Genomic DNA, 24,191 nt, shown 5'->3' with positions numbered 1-24,191 from the left:
ATTCAACACTTTTGCCAGCTGTATTGCCCCCAAAAGTGGGTATGATTTTTGTTCTAATGTTAACGTTGCCTCCACAGTCGAGATTTGGGAAAACAAGACTTCAGTTAAACATCATGCATCTGGGCAACCTGTTAACTAAATATGATTTAATCTAAGAGAAATGTTTTTACACACTTATCTCTGATTCAGAACGAAATAATTGCATATTATTAGCTGTCTGAGTTAGTCATTGGAGCTAACAGCATAGGCAAATAATGTCTGTAGGCTGAACTGTGTAAGATCCTTTTGCCAGTAACAGTTTGTTTCCATGTGTGAGGTTCTGAAGCAGTGAAAATACTTATATTCATTTATTATATATTTTGTCATATGTCATTATATTTTGCTCCTTTTTCTCTTCTAAATATCAAATATGATACTACTCCAATAATTGTAGATAAATCCGAGTCAGGTTCCAGTGTGTGCTTCTGCCAACATGAACATCAGGGTTGGGGAAGAATCTGTGACGGAAGTTCACTTGGGCTGGGAGAAGCCCAAGTCTATAATAATGTTCTTTTGAGGATTCTTTCGATCACAATTAACTTGTAAAAGAAATTTCCAAATTGTCAGACGACATTTTAGCAGTTTAAAAGTTTATAAAGTTTTTCCACTTGAAGTTAGAAAGCTTTAAAATCTTTAAGTCCTTGGTCAATGATGAGAGATTGCCATCCCAACTTCAGTGGCGGTAATTTGTGGCACCACAAATCAGGGAATAAATAATCAATTTATTTATTTTTTCTTACGTAATTGATAAATTAACAATAAATAGTTAAAATTTTATTCATTTATAATATTAGTTTTATTGTATTAATAAATAAGACCCCAATATGAAGTAATACAAACTAATGGTGCAGAATAACTATACATATGTATCTTGAAACAACAGTTATACTATAATAAATGAGAAAAGTTTAAAAGCGTTGGTTTTACCTGTCCGGACACCATTTCTCTTGTCTAAAATGAAGTGTGTTTAGGCATGTGAGACCCTCCTCCAGTGACAAGGCTGGATACTGCTGTGTGTGAATGTATTCACAGGATCACGCTCATCTAGCAACGTCTGTGGGTGAACGTGATCTAGGTTGAATTGAGACGACCCCCCCCACTCATTTACCGTTAGCTTTATGGTGTTTTGTTAGCTGTAAATGATGCCTTCTGTGCTGATGAGGATTTGTGTTGCCTCCCTATATCTGCTACTTAGCATTAAGTTAGCAGATTTTATTGACAAGTCAACAAGTCCGACCAGAATAAGATAAGAGTCCAATGCTTACAGATGCAGCAATCAGTGGTTCCTTCATGTAACTTTAAGTGACTTTATTTCTGTGCCCATTGATAAAATTATAAGTGAGCTAGGTTTGCTAACGTAGATGCTGACATTAGTGATGCACTCATATGCTGCTTTCTGTTGTTAAGCTAAATTACAACAAAACTTGACTGACTTTAATTAAAAACTACAGTAAATTGATAGAAAATCCATAAAGCCTTGCAATATTATGTTCACCCCATTCATAGTTTAAAGAGAGAGCTATGTCATTCAGACAGCTTGATGCCAACAATGCGAATAGAAAAGAATTATTCCACTGACATGGCAGGAAAGAAAGATCAGCGCACACACTCCTTACACTTCCCATTACTCTGACCCTGATGCTGTGTTTTTGTGATTAAGGTGCTTTTTTTTAATTTGGAGAGTAACACAGTGGTTAGAAACAGGGATCACATTTATGAGATAATGGAATCAAATCCAGGAGAAGACTAAATTAACATATTGATAGTAAACAAAACAGTTTGCTGCAGGCATATTACAATGTGTGTTATGTACTGACCACTTTATTAGGTACACCTGTACAACACAGGAGCGCTGCCATACATTCTACTTTGACAAGGTTATAATTATTCAGTTTCTAAGTTGAAACTGTCCAAAAGGTGATAATTCTATGTTAAACATTCAGCACAATGAGAAGTGACCAAATCTAAAGCTATTGTTTTAATGGTTATAATTGTTTTGTTTTGTTTCATTATAAATAATTCAGTTTTATTTTACTCATGAATAAATTAAAATAAATAACATGTAATTATTACGTACATTAAGGTGTTTTCTGTACATGTTGCTGTGTGTATTTAACACGTTCAGTATTTATGTATTCACAATGGATCAGAAAGTCAACTGTCACTTTGTTATTGCACAACGGTCTAACTGTGCTTGCTCCAGCTTTGCAGCAGCAGTTTGTTTGTAATGACCTCACTGCTACATGGATGAAAAGACTTTGCTGCAAAAGCGCTGCCTTTGGTGATCAACACTGTTTTCACCTGTTTGTCCTGAGAAATGAAATTGAAAAAGGGGGGTTTTAAATGCATGTTGTGGAGTTTCAGCTGTCCCTCTCAGGCTTGTTGGCTTTTCTAATTTTGCTTAAGTTAGCAGACATATTGTCTGGAATTGTCTGGTATATTTACACATTCATAACATCCATGTGGATGAAAATAAATCTTTTGTAAAATGCTAAATTAAGTTATAGTCCATATGGTTTTCAGTCTTTTTTAGTCTTTCTATCTGAGCATTATTGTGCCCTTTCTCAGTGCGTTGTGCTGTTGTCCTCTGGCAGGTCACTGTCTCAGGACCGCAGCAGTCCGTCCCCATGGACCGACCTACTGTCTCAGCCTCACAAACACAAGGAGCTGGCCAACTACTGCAGTCTGCTGCAAGAGCATTACCACCAGAGCTATGTCAAAGGTGACACCCTCCCCACTGCCACCACCTTTAACCTCTACCCACCAACATATCATATAAGACCAGATAAAAAATGTTTCAAGAACTGAGTTGATGTGTCCACTGCTTTGTGTGCAGACAGAAAGGTCTTCACAATAAGTGGATGAAACTATTGACAAACCTGTGTGTGAATGAAACGTGATTTCCTGTGTTCCTTAGGTGTTTATCGCAGTCTACAGCAGTCTTATAGCATTAGCTCCCAGGATGTCCTAATTGCCATGGACTATTGTGAGGAATCACTGCAGGAGATTGATGTCACTTCCTTCCTGCAGACCCTCTGCGGACATATGAGAGTGTTCAGGGAGCACGGCGAGGCTCGTGAATGGGGAGGGAATTCAAATCCTTCAAGAAGCCCGGCTACTTTTGTGATTGGTGAGATAGAGAAGGAACAGCCAGTTTTTGCCTCCTCATCCAGGTAAGTCCAAAAATTCATCAGGATTGGATGAAATGATGTAAGCAAGCAAATGAGGAATGTTATAAATATGATACGTAACCAACATTTAAACTTTGATTTGGCATGTAATAGTTTTGAAGCCGCTGAGACAGAGTGTAGGTCTTGGCAGGTATTGAATTATGTCCATGTCTCTACCGTTTCTTTCCATTGGGTATTTGTTTGAGGAAGACCAGTGGAGCCATGGTTTACTTTGCTTTTTGTATGTATTCTTTTTGGGTTTTTCTTAATGTGCACATAACTACGCTAACTCGGTGAGGTTTTAGTGATGCAGTCAGGTTAGTGTCATATGACAGAGGATAAAAGTCAATCAATTTCTGGCTGACACTAAATGCAATAGTGAAATGCATCTACTGTTTCTTCAATAAGAAATAGAGCATGTTATATTTTAAAGGACAGCTCTAAAACCTAAGAACAGCCCTTTCTTTTTAGAGATGGATTTCTGTGAGAGTCAAAGTTGTATGTTTGTTACCTCTGGCTTGTTGACAGTTTTTCAAAAAGACAGTGATCATATATTTTGCGAGGAATCTTTTAAGTGTTCTTTTACATCTGTGGAGCTCTGTGGCACAGCGGAATAAGCTAAATCAGGTTCTGAAATTATTACAGAGAATTTTTAGTTGCTAGTTTATGGGGTCCTTTAATGTTATCAGCAGAAAATTGGATTAGTTAATCACTTTTTAATTTTTAACTTATATTTAGTTTGACAACAAAGCTGAGGGAGGTTGCATTAGGCTGCAGGATGTAACTGTGCTCACCTGTTCAGTTATCCCTGATTTCTTTCTATAAAACATGCAAGACATTTACTCAGTGAACACTTTGAATGGATTTAGTTCCACAGGCAGCAATTACTTTTACATTTCATTGTCTGTGACCCTAAAGAATTTTTAATCTTTCTACTTTTCTGGCAATAGTATTGAAATGGAGGATGGTGAACCTGAATCTAGAGGGAAGTCACGTGCTCCTACACCTCCACCGAATCTGCATGAGTCCAAGAGCACTGAGTTCCCCCTGACTTTGCTACAGACACAGCCCAAGTGTGAAGTATATCCAGATCTACACAAAATAATACAGGTATTGTCTGATGCTTGATGGGTAAACAAGATGACTTTAAAGGTCTAGAGTAGAATAAATAATAATTTAAAGTAGAATGTGTTATTTTTTTATTGTTTTTATTGTATTTTACACACTTAAACATTTTAAATGAATTCTTTGACAGGATAAGTTTATGGAGATTGTGTCTCAGTATTTCAAAACTGTGCCCTCCAATCCGCACTACTTCTTCTACTGCCCGTCATTACCTAAAAAAGAGGTAAAGTAACAAGTGTCTTTTACATTTATTACTGTTATTTTGTGTTTTAGTTTGTTTTGGGTTTTTTTTCAGTCAGTGACTTCATTTGCATCAACATACCTTACGCCTACTAGAAGAAAAACCTTAAACAAGATATGTATGTGACAATTTAGGGGAGTTGTTATCTGCAGCACAGAAAGAAAAAGTATCCTCATCTCCCCAATGAATGCTGCTGTGAATTAGACTGGTTACATGTTTTCACTGTGGTTTGTCTCCACAGGAGGACTCAGAGGATGGTGAGACAGAGAGGAGACTTAGTGAGGAGGTGGTGTCAGAAGCTGAGCCAGCTATGGAGGATGGTGAGGATCATTCAGAAATGTTTTAATGGCTTTAATAAGGTATTATTAATATTAATTCTTCCTTGTAGCTAAGGACATATGTCAATTACAATCTTTGATTCTGAAAATACAAAGTTGTTACACTCTTCTCAAAGTATTTTACTGGGCCACAACAAACAAAAATGTTTAGCATAATCAGAAGATTAAGTTTGGTTCCATCTGCCTGGACCAGTTGGGGTGAGTGGAAAGTGGAGAGAGAAAAGAAAAGAGCAACAACAACAGCAACAACAAAACATCGGGCAGGTTGGTAGGACCAGTAGCTGCACGCTGGAAGACACACAGCTTCAAAGCCGGGGACACCTGCAGAAAGGGACAGAGAGAAGGAGACAGAGACGGGCAAAGACTATTATAGGAGACACAAAGTCAAAGTCATAAAGTGGTGGCAAATAAATATAGGTGAGAGGGGAGGAGAGAGGGACAACAGGAGGAAAGGAGCTCAGTGCATTGGGGGTGGGTCCCCCAGCAGTCTAAGCCTATAGCAGCATAACTATAACAAACTATATGCTTTATCAAAGAGGAAGGTTTTGAACCTAGACCTAAAAGTAGAGAGAGTGTCTGCTTCCACAATCTGAACTGGGAACTGGTTCCACAAGAGAGGAGCTTGATAGCTAAAGGCTCTACCTGCCATTCTACCACTGGAAATTCTGGGAACCACACGTAGGCCTGCATTCTGAGATTGAAGTGGTCTATTGGGATGATATGGAACTATGAGGTCTCTGATTGAGCCTGACAATCAGCGCTTTATATGTAAGAAGCAGCATATTAAATTCTATTCTAGATTTAATGGGAAGCCAATGGAGAGAAGCTAGTGAAGGTGAAATATGATCTCTCTTGCTAGTTCCAGTCAGCACTCTTGCTGCAGCATTTTGGATTAATTGCTGGCTCGTTACTTACAATATGCCAAACAGCACTTAGACAAGCGTCAAACCTGGAAAAAAGTAATTTGAAGTGATGAGACCAAAATTAAACTTTATGGTGACAACCATAAACACTGTGTTTATAAAGGAGTCAACAAGGCTTATGAAGAAAGGTGCACCATTCCTACTGTGAAGCATGAGGTGGATCTCGGATGTTTTGGGTGTTTGTGAGCTATAATGGCACAGGAAAGTTGGTCAAAATTGATTCGAGATGAGTGCAGTGTGTTATCAGAAAATACTGGAGGACAATTTGCACTCACCAGCCTGGGAGCTGCACATGGGACGCACTTGGACATTCCAACATGGGAATGATCCAAAACACAAAGCCAAGTTGACCCACCATTGGCTACAGGAGAAAAAAGTGAAGGTGCTGGAGTAGCCATCACAGTTTTCTAACCTCAATATCATTATGCCACTTTGGGGAGATCTCAAACGTACAGTTCATGCAAGACAGTCCAAGAATTTACAGGATCTGGAGGTTTTTTGCCAACAAGAATGGGCAGCTTTGCCGTCTGAGAAAATAAAAAGCCCCCTCCACAACTATCAAAAACGCCGATGGGGGAGCTGCTATGCAGCTGGCCAACGCCCACCGGGAGCAACTAAGTTGGGGTTCAGTGTCTTGCTCAAGGACATGGGACTGGAGGAGCCAGGGATTGAGCCAGCAACTGGGGATTGGTGGACGGCCGCTATACCTCCTGCGCCACAGTTGCCCCTGTGTTGAATCCCATTTAAATAAAAAGAAATGTGATTTGCCTGATCACTCATGTTTTCTTCAAAGAATGGTGCACATTTTAATAATGCTGCCAAGGTATGTAAACTTAGAGCACAACTGTATCTGTATCAGTGTGTCTCCACATTACTGCCACATGGACAGCAGTGATGCACCTTCATGCAAAGCAGCAAAACTGTAATTATTTATATCCATTTCTGCATTATTAACTTTATGAAATGGTTTTCTGCAAACAGATAAATTGGTATTGGCTCACAGATTCAGAGTTACTCCAGTGGGTGTGTTCAGGAGGAATTCATCAAAGCAGTCGCTGTGTTTATATTTTCAGCAAAAGTCCAAATTGTTTCCTCTGTGTTATATTTTTGAAGGATGATTTAATTCAGACCAATAGTCTGTGTTGCCTTTGTGTAAAAGAAAGGAGACACATTTGTTTTTGTCTCTTTTTGGCCAAAAATGTCGTTAGGTTGCCGGTTAAGACCGGTTAAGAACCCAGGCAGCAGTCGCTGTAGGGCACAGTCTTAGCCATCTCTGCCGCAGAGACGTGTAGCTCACCAGTTCATTGTCCTGTGTGTAGAAAATGTGTCGGGCTGCTGCAGCATGACAGAGAGTGACACAGATTTGGTGGTGGAGTACGAGGAGCATCCAAGTGCTGGCACCACTGGAGAGGAGGAAGAAAGATCCCTGTCAGACTCCAACACTGTCAACCAGGACCAGGACTCGTTCAGCATTCTGGAGGGAGACTCCCTGCTGGAGGCTGAGGGACCACAGCTGGACATGCCACCACTGTTTGTTCATGTCACATGTTCTGTGAACATGAAAAGCTGCCATGGCTCCATGCCCATACAGACATTGCCTACCTGTCTTGGTGAGTAAAGTTTTGTTGGTCTCTTCACTTGTCATGAATAGGGAAACACTGTGATAGCTCACATTGCTTTCGTTTAATCATTTATTCATTCAGTTATTCATTCATCAAAACAACCGCTTCATAATACGTGTTTCCATCTTCCCTCTGTAAATTATACTTTCAGGTGAGATTATTTCCTGCCTGGAGAATGCAGAGGCCTTGCAGACTGTGGATTTGAATGAGCTCTCAATCACACTGGATATTTTTGTCCTGACACTACCTCTGGAGATTGAAGTCATGGGAGATTTCCATCACAACAGGTAAGTTAAAGTGTAGGAAGACGGTTTGATATGGATAATCATGATCAGCTCTTTAGTTTGAGGATTGATGCTAATGAAAATGTCAGCTTGGGTTCTGAGAAACTATGATTGGCATTTGTCACTATTTACCAGTGAGCAAGTGATTAATCCAATAACTGCAGCCCTGAGGTGATGCAAGCAACAGGATTTTTGTGCTGGCCATGACGTACCCCGCAAAAAATAATTTAAAAAAACAAAGTCAAAACAGGGACCTGCTTGTAAAATGTTTTCTTCAAAGTGCTGCTAGTGGTTAAAAAACTCCACATTGTACTTTCACTTGAAGTCAGTATTTGTATATTTAGATTTTTTTTTTTACTCATTATAAAAGACACATTATTTCATCATTATCAAGAATTTATCGCTATAATGCTATAATTACATAATTCCTACCCATAGGGATGCTATAGAGGGCAAATGACACATCTGTAACCAACAGAAATAACAAGGAAAACATGTTAAACTTATGCCATTGTGACAGTGTTAAGATCTGCTCTTTGGGTGCAGGTACACCTCAGAGAGCAGCGTGTCCCTAAATCGTTCGCCAGGTCAGCCATCTTCCTATCGCTCCGATGAGGAACTGATGGCAGCGTATGACAGTCTGAGCGGACCTGGTGTTGATGGGTGAGCTTATAAAACAGCTGGATTTTCTCTGAGTGGCTTTGATCCCATCCATTGACAAAAGTTTCAATTTTTTTTTTTTATCTTATTTTTTTACATCAGGGTCTCAGGTGATCCTTTAGCCAAACTCCCACTTCCTCACAAATTAGCCATTCAGGCCACAATGGACGAGGTAAGTGCCCTTCTTCATAATGTGACCTATCAGCAGCAGCACAATACAACCAAAATTACCATGTCAGTAGAGACCTTCACTTGTTTCTTTTTCCCTTTAGGTTTACTCAAATACTGTATGCATTGGTATACTTGGAATTCAGAGGTTCTTAAGAGCTGAAAATTGATGGAAACAAACAAAACAAATCACCAGAAAGTTAACCAGCCTCCCTGTCAGGGCTGGCTGTGACTCGGGGAGTAGAGAGGTTATCAACCAGTCACAGGACCAGCAGTTCAGTCAGTTGCTCTCGTGGGTCAGGCCAATGCTATGCATGGCAACAAGTAACATTTGGCACAAAAGCACTATATAGGTGCAGACCATTCTCCAGTTACGATGAACGGCAGCTGGAATGCAACGGGAGGGTAGTACAATAGCAGAGTTGGCTAATTAGTTAGAAGAGTGGGTCAGTGAGGTGGTGTGCCAGGATACTTGGACCAATTTGACACTCGCTTGCAAGCCTAGTTTTCTGTATATTTACTGTTTCCAATTTTTATGGAGACTGAAACCAAGAATGAATTGGCTCCACTCTGCATTATGTCATTATTCTTGAACGTGATTTAGCGAACCCTTTTTTTTGGTTTTTTAACCTAGCTACACGTTTTACCTTTGAAAATGCACAGTAACATTATTATTCTAAATTTGGATGTTTTAATGCCTAAGAGTCTAAATACATAGAGTATTTGTAACTAACATTACAGCTTTTAGGAGCTGCTGGTAAGATATTGTGAAGCATTGACTTAATCTTTACTGAAAACAGTGACTTCTGTATTCTGGCTGTTATTATCCACAAACAGAAGTGACTCCCCTACTTTGGTTTTGCTTTGTTTGTTTTAGATCCGATGGCTGTTGGAGGATGAGATTGTTTCGGCTCTGCGCCACTCTCGGGTTATCAGCTCGGCCATGCTGCAGAAAGTAGCAGAGCATGTCATGCGTTCTATCGGTCGAACACACTGCCACACGGAAGATGTCCCACTTCAGTTTGTCTTTGGGCCTGAGCAGTCTCTGGAAAAATTCAAAGAGGCAAATAGGCCCATTTTGTCTTTCTGGCTTGTTTTTCGGATCATTAACTTATTTTGAAATAGTTTTAAAGAATCGTCAGCCTCCACATGTTCATTGTCAGTTCTTATTTGCACTTTCTATCATTTTTATGGCAGTATCAAAACCAAGACTTTATTTCTATTTTCCCAGCTTACATGAAATATAACTGATAATATTTGAGATGCATGCATGATCTTCTCCATGTTGGGCTCATAGCTATATGTATGACTGGATACTGTCTGATTTTCCAGGAGTTCCGCAGAATATCATTCTCTGGCTATGTGCTAAATGGTGAACAGGACAGGTTCTACTACCTGTCCCTGAGCAGACTGCATCCACAGAGGATCCATGCAACTAAGAGCCTCCCTGAGAGACCTGCAGACCCCCCACAACAAATTGTCACCTGCGTCACTGGGGCACAAGTGGAAGACGTGATGCTGGAGAGTGAAACAGAGTCTCAGGCAGCAGAGGCAGACAGTGAGGTCAGACACAGTTGCTTCACAGTGATGCAGTAAACACAATTAATCTCTGCGTCTGTATGATCTTTCTTAGAATTTCATTTTATTTTTGATGGTATCTGTTTGCAACCGTTTGCGGGTTCATATATTTTACGACATGTTATTTGACATGACTTTCCATTAGGAAATTGGTTATATTTTGTATCCATTTTTGAGATGATTCCTCTACTTTCCTCCTACTTTTTGCTTATTTTATTTATTATATTTACATGTAGTCATTTGACAAACACTTTTACAAGGCACACACTCAGTGGGTGGCAATTGAAGTTCAGTCGGACTTGCTCAAAGACATTTGTACACGTGGTCCCATGGTCGGAATACTAAACAGGTCTACTGGACACAAATTCCACAAATATACACAAAATGACATGACAAACATGACAACATGACAAATAATGAGACACAAACGACCTGATTGTCTCAGTTGTAGTTGATTGGTATCTTTCAGACCTTAAGTCCTATGTTGGAGGTTTTACAGATTATTTTCTCAAACAAGTGAACGTTTGTTCCATCTTCGTAATCTTTCTGTGTGTCTATGTTTATGGCATCCTGTGTGTCCTCTGTTGACATTTGACCTCTATCCCTCAGAGTGAAGACAAAAAGTCTATCAGTGTTACTGCTGACACTCCATGTGATACAACACTAGATGCAAGTGGGCCAAACAGAGCCTTGAATGCTGAAGCAGATGAAACAGTTTCTCAGAGCTCAGTTAGTATAGTGGGGGACAGAGGTCAGCTCGGTACGCCCCAACTCCAGACCGACCGCAGCACAGAGCCTGCTTCACCTCCCAAGACCCCATCCAGTGTCAGCCTGGCTGAGTCCACACAATCAACCTCTCACAGTGAGTGTCAGACACTGATGCATCCTAGACCTCCAGTATGAATTTAGCTACATTCATTCTTCACTAACGGAATTCCAGTGGATCATTATGTCTGTCTGACACATGTATATTTGTAGCATCTTTTTAAATCTTGCAGAAATGATCACTTACTGTACTTGTATAGTTAATCAAAAGACAAAAATGAAAACAAGTTTTAATAGTTGAATAATCTGAAGTGAAAAATGCTTATTTTCATATTCCAGCTTCTCGTACTTTTCTCTGCTTCAGATCACTGTAAATGAAATCATGCATTTGTACTTTTAGTCTTACTGTGGGATCCTGCTAACAATCAGTCTCCTGACTGTCTTTCCTCAGGCTGTGGCAAACTCAGACCAAGTCGGGTCCAGAGTGTTGTCTCCAGCCAGGGCAGTCTAGACTCAGACATGCGGGGTAAGTGCTGCACACTGTTAATTCATCAGGGATGTAAAAGTTAGATACACTAAATAGTCTGACACTGCCAAATTCTATAGTTTTGGAAAATGATCTCTAATTGATTTCATCCCCAGTGATTCACATACACATACAGTCCCATAAAGTAGTTGAGTGGCAGGGCCAGTTCAGTTGAAGGATGAAAATGTGGGCATGACTTTAGTTTTTATTTTATAATAAATGGTTTCTAAAATTCTGCCCCTGTTTTGGCCTTGGGTTTAGTCCTAAAAAAGATAAAGCATCACGGAGATCAGAGAGCTGAGTATGTGAGAAACAGCTTCTGGAACAGGCTCACTGATCTTTGCTATGCTCTGTGTTGTTTACCATGTCAACGACATATCAACACCAATGGCTGATGCCAGTTTACAGAGAGTAAAGTAATTATGGTTATGTTTCAATTATGATTATCATAACTTTGCCACATAAATGTGTATCCTTAGTAGTTGACCAAGTGGAACACCACTGGTTGATTAAACCTTTATAATCAGACAAGACTTTACTCACATTCATAACTCAGGCTGTTGATCATCGACGCTGTTGCCATTGCCAGGCTTTTAGGATTTTAATAATTAGGACTTTATTGTTTAATTTTCTTTGTTCATGTCATAATCTTGCCTTTTTGTTGTTTTTCAGGCTATGATGGTGGCAGCAGTGACTCAGAGTGTGAGAGCCCTACCCTGGATGAACAGGAGTGTCAGTCACCACTTATGCCAGACTTCTGGCTGATTGTTAAGATCCACCAGGATAGAGTGACGGTCTACTCCCATTCCAGGTTAGGCAGGCCTGCTACCTTCTACTGCTATTATTTACTAATCAGCCTAGGATGTCAATTCTGTGTAGTACTTACCTAGTACTGTCAGATTACCACTCTGATTGGATTGCATTCATGTTTGAGGACCTTTTTTTGCAGGTGCTTCATAGAAGGAAAAGATCTCAGTGCAGAAGAGCTGGAGAAGAAGGAGGAAGAGCAGGAACTGCCTGAATACTTACGGCTGCATCAAATGGTTGTCAGGAAGATCGTTGAAATCTGCAGAATTGTCAATCAGGTGGAGACTGCAGCACCCACAAACTTTAATCACTGATTCACGTTTTGTTGAGCTTTTTCCTGTAAGATCTGTAAAATTCGTAGCTCCGTTAATGATTGCAAGCCATCTTGGTCCAGGGAAAGTAAAGCAGGCCCCAATCCTGAAACTGCCAATGTTTCACAGATGGGTTCAGGTTTCATTGCTGCAATGCAATTTAGTCATCATCAAACATTATGCTTGTTCTCATCTGTCCAAAGAACATTCTTCCAGTAGGCTTCTGTTCATCTACATGTTGTTTAGATTTGTCCTGATGGTGGACTCCTGAACACTGATATTAGCTGCTGCAAGGGAAGCTTTTAGTTTTCTAGACATTACCCTGCGGTTCCTGTGACCTATTCCACAGCTTGCTCTTGGTGTTGTGTTGGTCAGCCCCTTCTGAGGAGGGTAACAGTGGTGGTAATTTTCTGCATTTGTATACAATGTGCCTGACAGTCAACTGGTGGAGTTTTTTGGTAACCCTTTCCAGTCTGGTGAGCATCTGCAATGCTTCTTTAATGTCTTGAAAAATCTCCTTCTAACAAACCTGTGTTGTTGAGATCAGACTTTGATAGTGAAGATTTCCCATCTTAAACAAGACAGGACTTCCCTGACTTACTTAGAAAATTAGATGACATTTTTGGCTACCTCAAAATCCTAGTTAAATCCTTTACTGTATATAGATTGGTGTCTTCATACTTCTGTCATTGTGTAAATATGCATCTATATTGCAACTAAAGGTCACAAATGAAGACAGTGTCCATACAGCGTGTGTAATTTGTAGTGAAATGCATCCTTTGGTTACTACTTATCTACTGTGTGTGTGTGTGTTTGTAGCGTATGCTGCTGCAGGACCTACATGACAGCCATGTGTGTAACTCTCTGCTGGTGGCTGAGAGTGAGGAAGACATCTGGAAGAACGAGTCCCTCTACAAGCAGAGGGTCAACACATCTGATGGTAAGGCAGGAGAAGAACAATTCGTTCAGGGTTTGGAGACTTGTGCTCACACCAGTGAGGTTGTGGTCGTAAAGTGTTTTTCTCGCTGACCACACAGATTACAACACAGAGGAGAGCTACCAGGCCAGAGACTACCTTGCAGCCACCATGCAGTTCATACCTGGACATTTTGCCTGTGACGTCGTGTGGAGCACAATCATCCACATCCATCCACGCCTCAAGATGGGACCCAACATGGGGGTGTCCCGAGGTGAGTGGTAGATCTGAAGACTTTTGTAAGTGGAAATGAATGATCAGCAGTTTTAACCTGATGTGACCAGGTTCTTTCAGATTGTGTTGCTATTTAATTCTTTAGAATTCTAGTCTAAAACATACATCTACGTTTATTTGTTGAAATAAAAAACTATCCAAGCAAGGTGATAGTTATTCTAAAATTGCAATACTTCATAATAACAATATAAATTTAGAGTAATTTCTGTTGGTACCTTTAATATAGTGGAACTGCCAGTGATGACTCAGGTTAATTCACTCAAATTGAAATTTAAGACAACGGAGGAATGTTTTTATGTTCTCCATCCGTGCACAGGTAGCGTTATAATGATGCTACTGGTGTATTTGTCATCAAAACAGGGCACGTGAACACTGTCTTTTTCCATAATTCAAAATTCCATGATCCTTGATTAGAAATTACAATTGATATTGTTTCTAGGAACTTCTAAGGATCCGATGTAAGCTGTAAAATAAAGTTTTGCCAGAACTGAGATTTAGCAAGTGGCCTTGCAGTGAGCTTGTGACTCATCCCTGGCTCTACACGGGCTTCAAGTGGGCTTAGTATCATGGAATGACTGCTATCGAGCCCTTGTGTAAGACACTTAGCATCCAGCTATGCCTTCACTGAGCAGCATAGTGATGAATTGTGAATGGCCAGAGGTGATTTCCAAGCAGCTCTTTGCTACATCAGCCTTTCACGCATAACATGCCAAACATCTCACTGTGTGTTCTGTGTCCCTGTCATAGCGATCCAGGCCCTGCGCTCTGTGCTGAACTCTTTCTGTGTGGTCAACAGGAAGAACATGTTTGTCTACCAGGAGCGTACGACCAAATCAGTCTTCTACCTCAGGTTAGTTGTTAAACAACATATTTTTTTAGGAAATATTGGCCCTGAATCTGCAAGAAATAAATAAAAAGTGCAACTGCAGAGGTTTATGGCACAGACAGAGCACAGAGTCTGATCTGAGTCGAGAAGATTCTTTCCTGGTTACCATGTTTACTCTCCCTCTAATGTCAGAACTGTAATCTTGTTGCTGATTCTAGAGCAGAAGAAATTCAGAGCCCACTGAATTATGGGGCAAAAATATGACAAAATATGAGACATGCAGAAAAAAAATGCTTTGTTAGGATCGATCGCTCCGCTCAGCTGACCAAGCTGCTAGCAGCAGATATGAAAGCCCTCATGAAACAACAGTTTATGTCACAATTTTCATTAAATAATCATGACTCATTGTTTTAGCTATGTCATGCTGGCTTTATGATGTTGTTGTCAATATCATCATCTTCAGTCTCAAATTCTGAGAGAGGTTTACTGAATCCATCTTTGGCTTACTGAATTTCCAGCTCTTTGTTTGCTCTCAGAGAGAACAGAATGGAACCACTGGGGAGGGACATGAACAATAATGACAGTCAGTGGGTTGCATTGGACATAAATGGCAGCAAGAGTCAATATTCCCCCAGTATAAGTATAGGACTATAAGCAGCTCCATGGTTTGTGTTGTACTTGTTCCTTTTGTTCATCTCGCAGACTCTGTGAAACATCACTAACGGGGAAGTACTCAGACGTGGATGGAAACCTCCACATGATACGCTCTGTCGGGCTCATGAGGAGTCAGGAGCCCTTTCTCTCAGAGGACCTTACAGTAAGTGAACCAAGCAGTACAGACTGTACGCTACGACTGAAAACTACACTAAATATTAGGAATAACTTACTTCTAAATCTCACTTTTGGAGATTTGACATGAGGAAAATACCAAAGCTAAGGAGACTTTTCCTCAAATGTAGAAGACTGTTTTAGATGAATGTGCTCACACAAGAATAGACACATGACACTTAGCGACTCAGTTAGTTTTGTATCTAGTCGTTTTCTGTATTTTTATTCATGCTTTTAGCTTCAACTAGGGCCGATAGCATTTGGAATCCAAATGGAAATCAACTTTGAATAATACCAGATTAATAGAACCCTGTGGTCAAATGAGTTGCTTATCTAGCTTATGATTATCTTTCTTTATTTATCTGCTATTGGTTTTCTGTGAAATCACAGACAAAAAAAAGAAAAAAGTAAAACATGGGAAATAAAACCTGCTGTGCTTTTATTTTTAATCCTAGCTAAGGTCGCACAGACATGTAGTTCAGTAACTGGATTTCTAACCTCTCTGCACCTCTGCTTCTTATCTAGTGCACTCAAGTGGAGATTAAGCTGGGGTCTGTCAATTACAGTATGCAGCTGATAAGGCAGGAAAACATGTGATTTTCACCTGCATCTTTCTCACATTGATTCTAGTGGAGACTATGGACCGTTTTCTACTTACAGAAAATATTTTTAACATACTCAAGCCATATTTCCAGACTGGTTGTCAACTACAAAAAGAAGGGAATACATGTTGTTTAATGGGTGTTTGCATAATTAATGCTGCTGACTCACTGCTGGAAGGTCTCTGGCCAATTGTGGCCTTTCTGTGTGGAGTTTGCATGTTCTCCCTGTTCTTGCTTGGGTTTTCTCCAGTTTCTTCCCACAGTCCAAAAACGTGCATTTTAGATTAAGTCTTCTTCTTTTCCTTTCACTTGTTCCCTTTCAGGGGACACCACAGCGAATCATGTGCCTCCATCTAACTCTGTCCTCTGCATCCTCTTCTCTCACACCAACTAACTTCATGTCCTCTCTCACTACATCCATAAATCTCCTCTTTGGTCTTCCTCTAGACCTCCTGCCTGGCAGCTCCAACCTCAGCATCCTTCTACTGATATATTCACAGTTTCTCCTCTGAACATGTCCAAACCACCTCAATCTGTCCTCTCTGACTTTATCTCATAACATGAACTGTCCCTCTGATGTCCTCATTCCTGATCCTGTCCATCCTCGTCCCTCCCAAAGAGAACCTCAACATCTTAAGCTCTGCTACCTCCAGCTCTGCCTCCTGTCTTTTCTTCAGTGCCACTGTCTCTAAGCCGAACAACATCTCTGGTCTCACCACCGTCTTGAACACCTTTCCTTTCATTCTCGCTGATACTCTTTTATCACACAACACACCTGACACTTTTCTCCACCTGTTCCAACCTGCTTGCACTCGCCTCTTCACCTCTTTTCCACACTCTCCGTTGCTCTGAACCGTTGACCCTAAGTACTTAAAGTCCTGCACCTTCTTCACCTCTGCTCCCTGTAACCTCACTGTTCCACCTGGGTCCCTCTCATTGACACACATGTATTCTGTCTTGCTGTGGCTAAGCTTCATTTCTCTGTTTTCCAGAGCAGACCTCCACCTTGAACTCCTCTGTCACACCTACAGCACCTCACCACTGTCTTACAGCTCTCATACATGTCCTGCATCACTCTAACATACTTCTCTGCCACTCCAGACGTCCTCATACAATACCACAGCTCCTCTCTCTGCACCCTGTCATACGCAAAGCAAATACTGCATCTGTTGGACTCTTTCTAGGCATGAAACAATATTTCTGCTCACAAATCCTCACCTCTGTCCTTAGCCGAGCTTCCACTACTCTTTCCCACAACTTCATTGTTTGGCTCATCAGCTTTATTCCTCTGTAGTTGCCACAGCTCTGCACATCTCCCTTGTTCTTAAAAATGGGCACCAGTACACTTCTCCTCCAGTCCTCAGAATCCTTTCACTCTCCAAGATCTTGTTAAACAAACTAGTCAGAAACTCTACTGCCACCTCTTCTAGACACTTCCATACCTCCACAGGTATCTCATCAGGACCTGCTGCCTTTCCACTCTTCATTCTCTTCATCATCCTCCTCACTTCACTCTTACTAATCTTTGCTACTTCCTGCTCCACTTTCCTCTTTCCAGATGACACAAACTTTTTAACTTTCACCACTTTGTCCTCTGCTCTGCCTTTGTCCTGTTCATCTTCCTCACCACCAGCATCATTTTACACACCACCATCCTGTGTTGTCTGGCTACACTCTCCCCTACTAATGCTTTACAGTCACTGATCTCTTTCAGACCAAACCTGTCCATTACATTCTCATCACCTCTGGGAATGATCTCCATCACATCCTACCTGTGGGGCATAACCACTAATGACATTGAACATCACACCTTCAATTTCCAGCTTCAGACCCTTCAACCTGTCTGATACTCTTTTCACCTCTAGAACATTCCTCACAAACTCCTCTTTCAGTATAACTCCTACTCCATTTCTCTTCCTATCTGACCCATGGTAGAACAACTTTGTCACTTGGTCTCCTGGACACACAGTGTATCCACCTTCCTTTTCTGCATCATGTCAACCAACTCTCCTGCCTTCCCTGTTATAGTCCCTACTGTCAGTCTTACATTCTCAGCTTTCCTCTTCTCTCTCTGCCTACAAACACATCTTTCTCCTCTACTTCTTCAACCAACAGTAGCCCAGTTTCCACCGGTACCCTGTAGGTCAACAGCATCGGTGGCGGTCGTTGTTAACCCGGGCTCCGACCAATCCGGTATGGAAGTCAGATTATGTGTGGAGGTCAGGATTTGCATGTTTCCTGAGAAAACCCTCTGCATTTATCCAGACTTGGGACTGGCACAATAAGACACTCGCTTGTGTCCCGTTGTGATTGCATTGCATTTTAGGTTAATTAGTGACTCTAAATTGCCTGTAGGTGTTTATGTGTATGTGATTGATTGTCTTTCTGTGTATGTTACGTGAACCTGAAAGGATAATTGATTACAGAGAATGGATGGATGGATGTTGTTTGCCTGTAGTTGTGTTCTCCAGTTAAGTCGAACACTTCATTACTGAATAAGAAAGTCTTTGGCAGGAGAAGAACATCATCACTGCATCATCATTTCTGAGGTTTACATAAAGATGGAATCATTCTAGGTCTGGATCAGTGGTGAAGACAAATTGTTAACATGTTTTCCGTCTCTTTCTTCAGAGCCCCAGGTCGTCTCTGGAGGGCTCTCGGCCAGTTGGACAAGTAGACAAGCACATTCTGCTGCTGGTTCATGGAGTGGGAAATGCAGGTAAGAGCTGGGGAAATTCAATCACTGATGATGACTTCAAATCAGCCAGGGCTTAAAGACCACCAGCCTCAGTGTGTAAAATGGGCAGTAGACAGTCACTGGATAAGGAGAGGGCTATAAATACATTTAGAGACTGGAGCCCTGAGACCTTAAAATCTGTAACAAGACTAACCGGAAACCAGGGGGATGATTTTAGAACCATGAGCTATTTTCTCAGTGTTTCAGTTAAAACTCTGGCAGCAGCATTCGGTCCAAACTGGAGTTGTGAGAAATGGTACAGTACATTACACAGGTGGATCTGAGCAGTAACAGCTTTGTTGACTGACTGAGTTTCCATCCAAATGTAGTGACTTTAAAAAAGTGATGTGTTTCCATCCACTACTGTGGATGTACAACTGGAAGTTATCAGTGTAAGTTTGTGAATAGAAAAAGCTGGTGTTGGTGCCAGTGAGCTACTGCAGACGAAGAAGAGGAGAAGAACGTAAATCAGGCAATGAAAAAGTGTTGGACAGAGTAAGAGAAACGTGGGCGTTTGAAGTCCTGTGCTTTGTGAACTCTCTTTCCACTTAAATACACATAGTATCACATGAATGGAAGTAGGTGTCACTGGCACAAAACCTTGCATTGTGTTTGAGGTGATGACCTTGTGCATAGTGGCATAGAAAGACTAAAATGTAGGAGACCTATATTTAAAACTTGCGGTATTTCATTACTAAATCTTTCCACTTCAGAGTCTGCAAGGACTGAGGATCAGTGTGCTTTTTTAAATCATCATGTTTTCAAAGATACTGCGAAGTAGATCTAACAAGCTCCACGTGACCTTTTAACAAGGGCACTCAGTACTTTGACTACAGATTCATAAATGCACATTCTGAGGGTAGAACTGGATTAGAACCAGTTACTCTGGCAAAGGTTGATTTAGAGGTTATTGCATCCAGTTTTTTAGGAAGACATAGTTGGTTGTATTTTTTATTAGCAACATATCAGAATTAATCAGAATTCACAATACATTTCAATATGCTATGTTATAATGGATTTCCACACACACACACACACACACACGCTTTCTTGAATTATTATAAGTAAATAATACTAATTTGTCCTGCTGCTGTAACTTAATTACAGCAATCGCTTCTCTCTTCCTGACCAGAACAGTTAGTAATTTAATTTAAAACTAAATCACGATGGTAGTTCCACATTGTAAGTCCGACTTGCTAATACTCCAGGCTATCGGCCTTTTGAGTCGTGGTAAATATTTTTTGACATTCATCTCGATTAAGGAGCATTTTTCCAGCAGTAGAGTTTAGATTTTGTCCACAAGCACTAGTTGATACATTAGCTTAGCTATTCTTACTAGCCAGGCTAATAATGTAAGAGTTGGATCTCTGCGACTGACAGCTTTGACGGTGTGTGATGAGAAAGAGAATGAGCAGAGCATGAGAGAGTTTTTTTTTAAAGAATTGTAATGACCATCTTTAAATAGTTAATAAAAAGAATAACTATGCGATGGTCAGTGAAGATTTGGTTGGTGGGCCACCACAAATAAATGTGCACAGAAACCCTGCATCTTTCCTTTCCAATCCATATTATATTCTCACAGAGCCACTTGCATGGCTTTTTTATTTATCACAGAGGAGAAAATTGGGGTTTTGTGAATTATGAAATGCATAAATCTTTACTACAGCTCTGTGTAAGCTGACATTTCACAGTGGCATTTAGACTCTCACCTTCTGTCTTTAAATGATGGGATGTGTGTGAACAAAGATTGCTCAGTCCCTGCTTTCTAAGGCTTTACAAGAGGTGGACAGGGGAACCAAGCCGATTCTGCCTTTTTTGACAAAGCAGTCATCAAGAACTCCAAATGTCTTCAGCTAATTGTGCTAATTGCTTGTGCTGTTATGGGAGGAGACATTTTGGAGCCTTAAAGCAGTCAACACAACACTTTACAGTGATCTGTGGAGATTCTAAATCTGAGGTGATGAAAACTTGAGGTTACTGCTTTGATCTTATCGTCACTAGAAATCATTCCAGACTGGACCATATTTTTAGTGTTACTATAGGCTCAATGCTGTTTTCTTTATGCTCCATTCATACCATGGGTAAAAACCATCCTGGCCATTAAGCCACTAATACAATGATTGCAGAGCTCTGGGTTAAATTAAATAGGAGCAGACTAAAGGACCATTGTGTGCTTGTCTATGGAAAGTAAGTCTGATGTTCTTTCAAGGAGTTTGTCCGCTCTAGGTCGATCACAATAACTCATGTTATTGCCATGACAACGCAAGATGCTGAAGTCAAGGTTTTCAAAAAACAATTTTATGTGATTATGAGAATAGAGAATACAGAGATAAATGTTGTAGATTAGTGAAATTCTGTACTGTTGACTAGGTTCAGTTTTTGTTTTAGTGCCAGTACCTATATGTTCTGCCATCAACCCTTGGGTCAATATAAAATGAAATTCATTAGTTAGTCTCTGCGGTGTAAAGACTTACTGCAGCAGGGTGTTCTGTCTCCTGTGGACATCTTGATGGCACTGTTGTATTGGGAATGTCTTCTCTCTGAGACAGACTTCACTGTACATCAGGGTTTTTTAGGAAACACCCAACAGCTTTATTTTGCAGCTTTACTGAAAGGCTAAACTTGAACCCTCCAGGACATGTGTATTTATGTTTTATCTCACCATTTTCACATTTTGTTATTCACAGCCTGAAATTGAAACACACACACACAAAGATCAGAAAATGCTTTAAATTTGGACGATCGGTTAGGCAAGAATATTGTCACTTCTACTCACTTGTCCTACACAATGTGAATTTAAATCTCATATGTAAATGTCTATGTTGTATTTATTAGTCACAAAAAAATTCTGAAGCTGGCTGAGGGTGTTTTTAACTGGCCAATGAGCACTTTTCTCTGAAATATAAATGCCGTCAAGCGGTAAAACTCACGGACATTCACTTTCGTGAATATTTTTGTATTTGTAGCACAAGAGTTACATTTTCCCCAAACTTTTTGTTCAGGTCCAGAGATCACAGATGAGCTGGTCAAAGTGCTGCGGAAGCGCCTAGATGAGACCACGTTGGACATCATCACTGTCATGCTTGTCCGAAACTGCAAGTTGACACCAGCTGATGTGGAGGTAAACTGCTGTTTTTGTCCACTGCAATGTTTAGGAGAATAAGTACATGCGTATTATTTCCACTTTCAGCTTTCAAGCTAACGTAAACACTAATGCTACTGAAAATTGCTTTGGGTAAAAGCCTTCACCAAATATTGTGTGCTCAGTTCATCCAGCCATTAGGATCTCAAGCCACTGATGTGATGAACTTCAGGCTGCCCCAATCCTGTCTTTCCTGGCTGCCCGCTGTGGCTCATTATCTCAAGCAGAATCTCCTCATCTTCCTGCATATCCCTAAGTACACGGACAGCAACACAGCACACCACTTCAAGGTACAATCCAGGCTGACTTCTCTTGGTCTAGTGTAGTTAACATGTTTAGGAAAAGAAAATAATATGAAATGTTTTGATAGAAAACTTTTGGCTAACAGAGGAAAATCCAGCACTACTGCAACTTCTAGTTTTTGAAATGAGTGAGTACTCACTTAAAGGGTATAGTTGCAGACAGAAGAGGAGCAAGCTACTTTGCTTACATGTTAACTTTACAAACCTGGGGGAGCTGTGGCAGCTGACTAGCGTTAGTATGCTTCCACCAAGACCGTGATAAAAGCCCCCTTTGTCACGATTTAACCAATATATTCAAGCTTGCAGTTGAACATCACCATTTTCTTTTCTTTTCATTCATTCATTATTTCAGTTACTCATTTATCAATTTATTTATTTGATTGACTGATAAATTCTTACCTGTTATTTGAGAACTGTTCTGTAAAGAAGAAAAGCGTTGGTAAAAGTTGACAATGTCACAAGAAAAAGTAATTGGCACTGTTTGCAATCTCCTTGTTTTCTGCATAAATTGGTCATGAAATTTGACCTGATCTTCATCTGACCAAAGTCGCAAATCAACACAATGTTTGTAAATGTTACATGTCTTTCTTGAACACATGGCTAAACATACAAAGTGTTGGTGAAAAAAGTGATGGCAAAACTAGGCTTCAGATGTTACTTATATGAACTGCAGCCCAGATTTTAGAGCCACAGATTTATATGTGGCATATTTATTGAACAGGTCTCTAATCCCTCATTACAATGAATCTGTAATAGCTCCAACTCACGTAAAACGCTACAAACTTCTGCTGCTCAGTCAGTGGTTTAGCAGTGGGGAAAAAATGAAAAAACATAACCAAAGTAAACAGTGAACCCGACTTTGCTAACTCCTTAATGAACTTTGAATGATTTCTTGACTTGAACGTCATCATTTCTCCCAAAGTAAAAGTGCCTCCCCACACTGATAGATGGCAGTTTGACATATGCAAGTGCTCTGTTTAAAGTGATTTGGATTCAAAAGGAATAAATCCTAGATATGGGAGGTTTCCAGCTCTGCAGACCCCTTTGACAAGTCTCATTGTGACGTAGGAAATAAATGCTGATCTGTGTGGTTTGAGCTTCCAGGGGCTGATTTGCTGTCCTGTTCTGTCTGCAGCATTACTTTCATTTGAGCAGTGACTTGGCTGATGGCGATATCTACCTCTACAATAAACCTGGAGGCCAAGGGACAGGAGGCAAAGGTAATCACATTCCCTGAGTGTGTGTGTGTGTGTGTGAGGGACCTGAATATAACGTGACCCTGATGATGACTCTAGCCCCTTTGCAAAACCTTCTTAAAAAACCCTTAACAAAGAAAGCTTACAAGTTCTACGTTCATTTTATTGAATGTACCGCTTTTCTTTTTTTAATACTTAAAATCATCAATTATTTGTAAATGTCCATTTCCTTGGGTTTTAGACTGATGCTTTTTTTTAGACTAAAAAAAACTATTAAGCGGATTTGATGTCATTTTGAAAACAGGACTGGAGGCAGGATGAGTTAGGAAATTACTTTGGTATATATAGTTGACAGGGACTGTTTATGGACACTCTGACCAGTCCACTGCTATACAGCCCCAAACAGTGCAAGCTGTGATGCTGTGTGTGTTTTTACACCTGTTCATCATTAGCGTTGCCATTTTTCCATACAGACCCCTCTGCACCATAACATTAACACCACCGTATGGGTTTAATGCGGTGGCTGAAAGATATGCCAAAGGGGAATCCAAGGCATTGCTAGGACTATTGTTGTGTATCTTTAAGACATAAACCCAGATTCAAAGGGCAGGTACACACACCATAACCTGGTAAACACAAAGCTCTATTATCAGGTTCCTTCTCCTGCCCTGGCACATTGTAACTGCCCTGAGTAGTTCTTCTGTTTGTGTGATGAGTCTGGTCTTGTTTTTCCACTTTACTGTGAAATACCTGACTATGATCTACTGTAAGTAGTACTGTAGTAGTGATGT

At 40.4% G+C, this 24,191-nt stretch overlaps 2 protein-coding genes across 6 annotated transcripts in view; one reads left to right on the top strand and one right to left on the bottom strand.

Annotated features, from left to right (window-relative positions):
- The window catches only part of hyi (hydroxypyruvate isomerase), a 237,436-nt gene that overhangs the window by 99,122 nt on the left and 114,123 nt on the right, over positions 1 to 24,191 (bottom strand). The window lies entirely within an intron of this gene.
- szt2 (SZT2 subunit of KICSTOR complex) overlaps positions 1 to 24,191 on the top strand; it is a 90,984-nt gene that overhangs the window by 24,534 nt on the left and 42,259 nt on the right. For all 5 annotated transcript variants that reach the window (XM_067514526.1, XM_067514524.1, XM_067514527.1 and 2 more), the window contains 23 exons: positions 2,634 to 2,761; positions 2,957 to 3,212; positions 4,160 to 4,319; positions 4,465 to 4,557; positions 4,817 to 4,895; positions 7,156 to 7,446; positions 7,610 to 7,745; positions 8,289 to 8,405; positions 8,505 to 8,574; positions 9,448 to 9,633; positions 9,903 to 10,133; positions 10,758 to 11,010; positions 11,365 to 11,439; positions 12,112 to 12,250; positions 12,389 to 12,524; positions 13,377 to 13,497; positions 13,595 to 13,747; positions 14,515 to 14,617; positions 15,296 to 15,410; positions 18,655 to 18,742; positions 21,763 to 21,881; positions 22,028 to 22,192; positions 23,340 to 23,424. In XM_067514526.1, coding sequence (XP_067370627.1) covers positions 2,634 to 2,761; positions 2,957 to 3,212; positions 4,160 to 4,319; positions 4,465 to 4,557; positions 4,817 to 4,895; positions 7,156 to 7,446; positions 7,610 to 7,745; positions 8,289 to 8,405; positions 8,505 to 8,574; positions 9,448 to 9,633; positions 9,903 to 10,133; positions 10,758 to 11,010; positions 11,365 to 11,439; positions 12,112 to 12,250; positions 12,389 to 12,524; positions 13,377 to 13,497; positions 13,595 to 13,747; positions 14,515 to 14,617; positions 15,296 to 15,410; positions 18,655 to 18,742; positions 21,763 to 21,881; positions 22,028 to 22,192; positions 23,340 to 23,424 — 3,299 coding nt within the window. The remainder of the gene's footprint in view (positions 1 to 2,633; positions 2,762 to 2,956; positions 3,213 to 4,159; positions 4,320 to 4,464; positions 4,558 to 4,816; positions 4,896 to 7,155; positions 7,447 to 7,609; positions 7,746 to 8,288; positions 8,406 to 8,504; positions 8,575 to 9,447; positions 9,634 to 9,902; positions 10,134 to 10,757; positions 11,011 to 11,364; positions 11,440 to 12,111; positions 12,251 to 12,388; positions 12,525 to 13,376; positions 13,498 to 13,594; positions 13,748 to 14,514; positions 14,618 to 15,295; positions 15,411 to 18,654; positions 18,743 to 21,762; positions 21,882 to 22,027; positions 22,193 to 23,339; positions 23,425 to 24,191) is intronic.

This window comes from Channa argus, chromosome 8 (assembly GCF_033026475.1).
Source record: "Channa argus isolate prfri chromosome 8, Channa argus male v1.0, whole genome shotgun sequence".
In the NCBI taxonomy this organism is placed as follows: Eukaryota; Metazoa; Chordata; class Actinopteri; order Anabantiformes; family Channidae; genus Channa; species Channa argus.
This window is presented reverse-complemented; position numbering and strand designations above follow the sequence as displayed.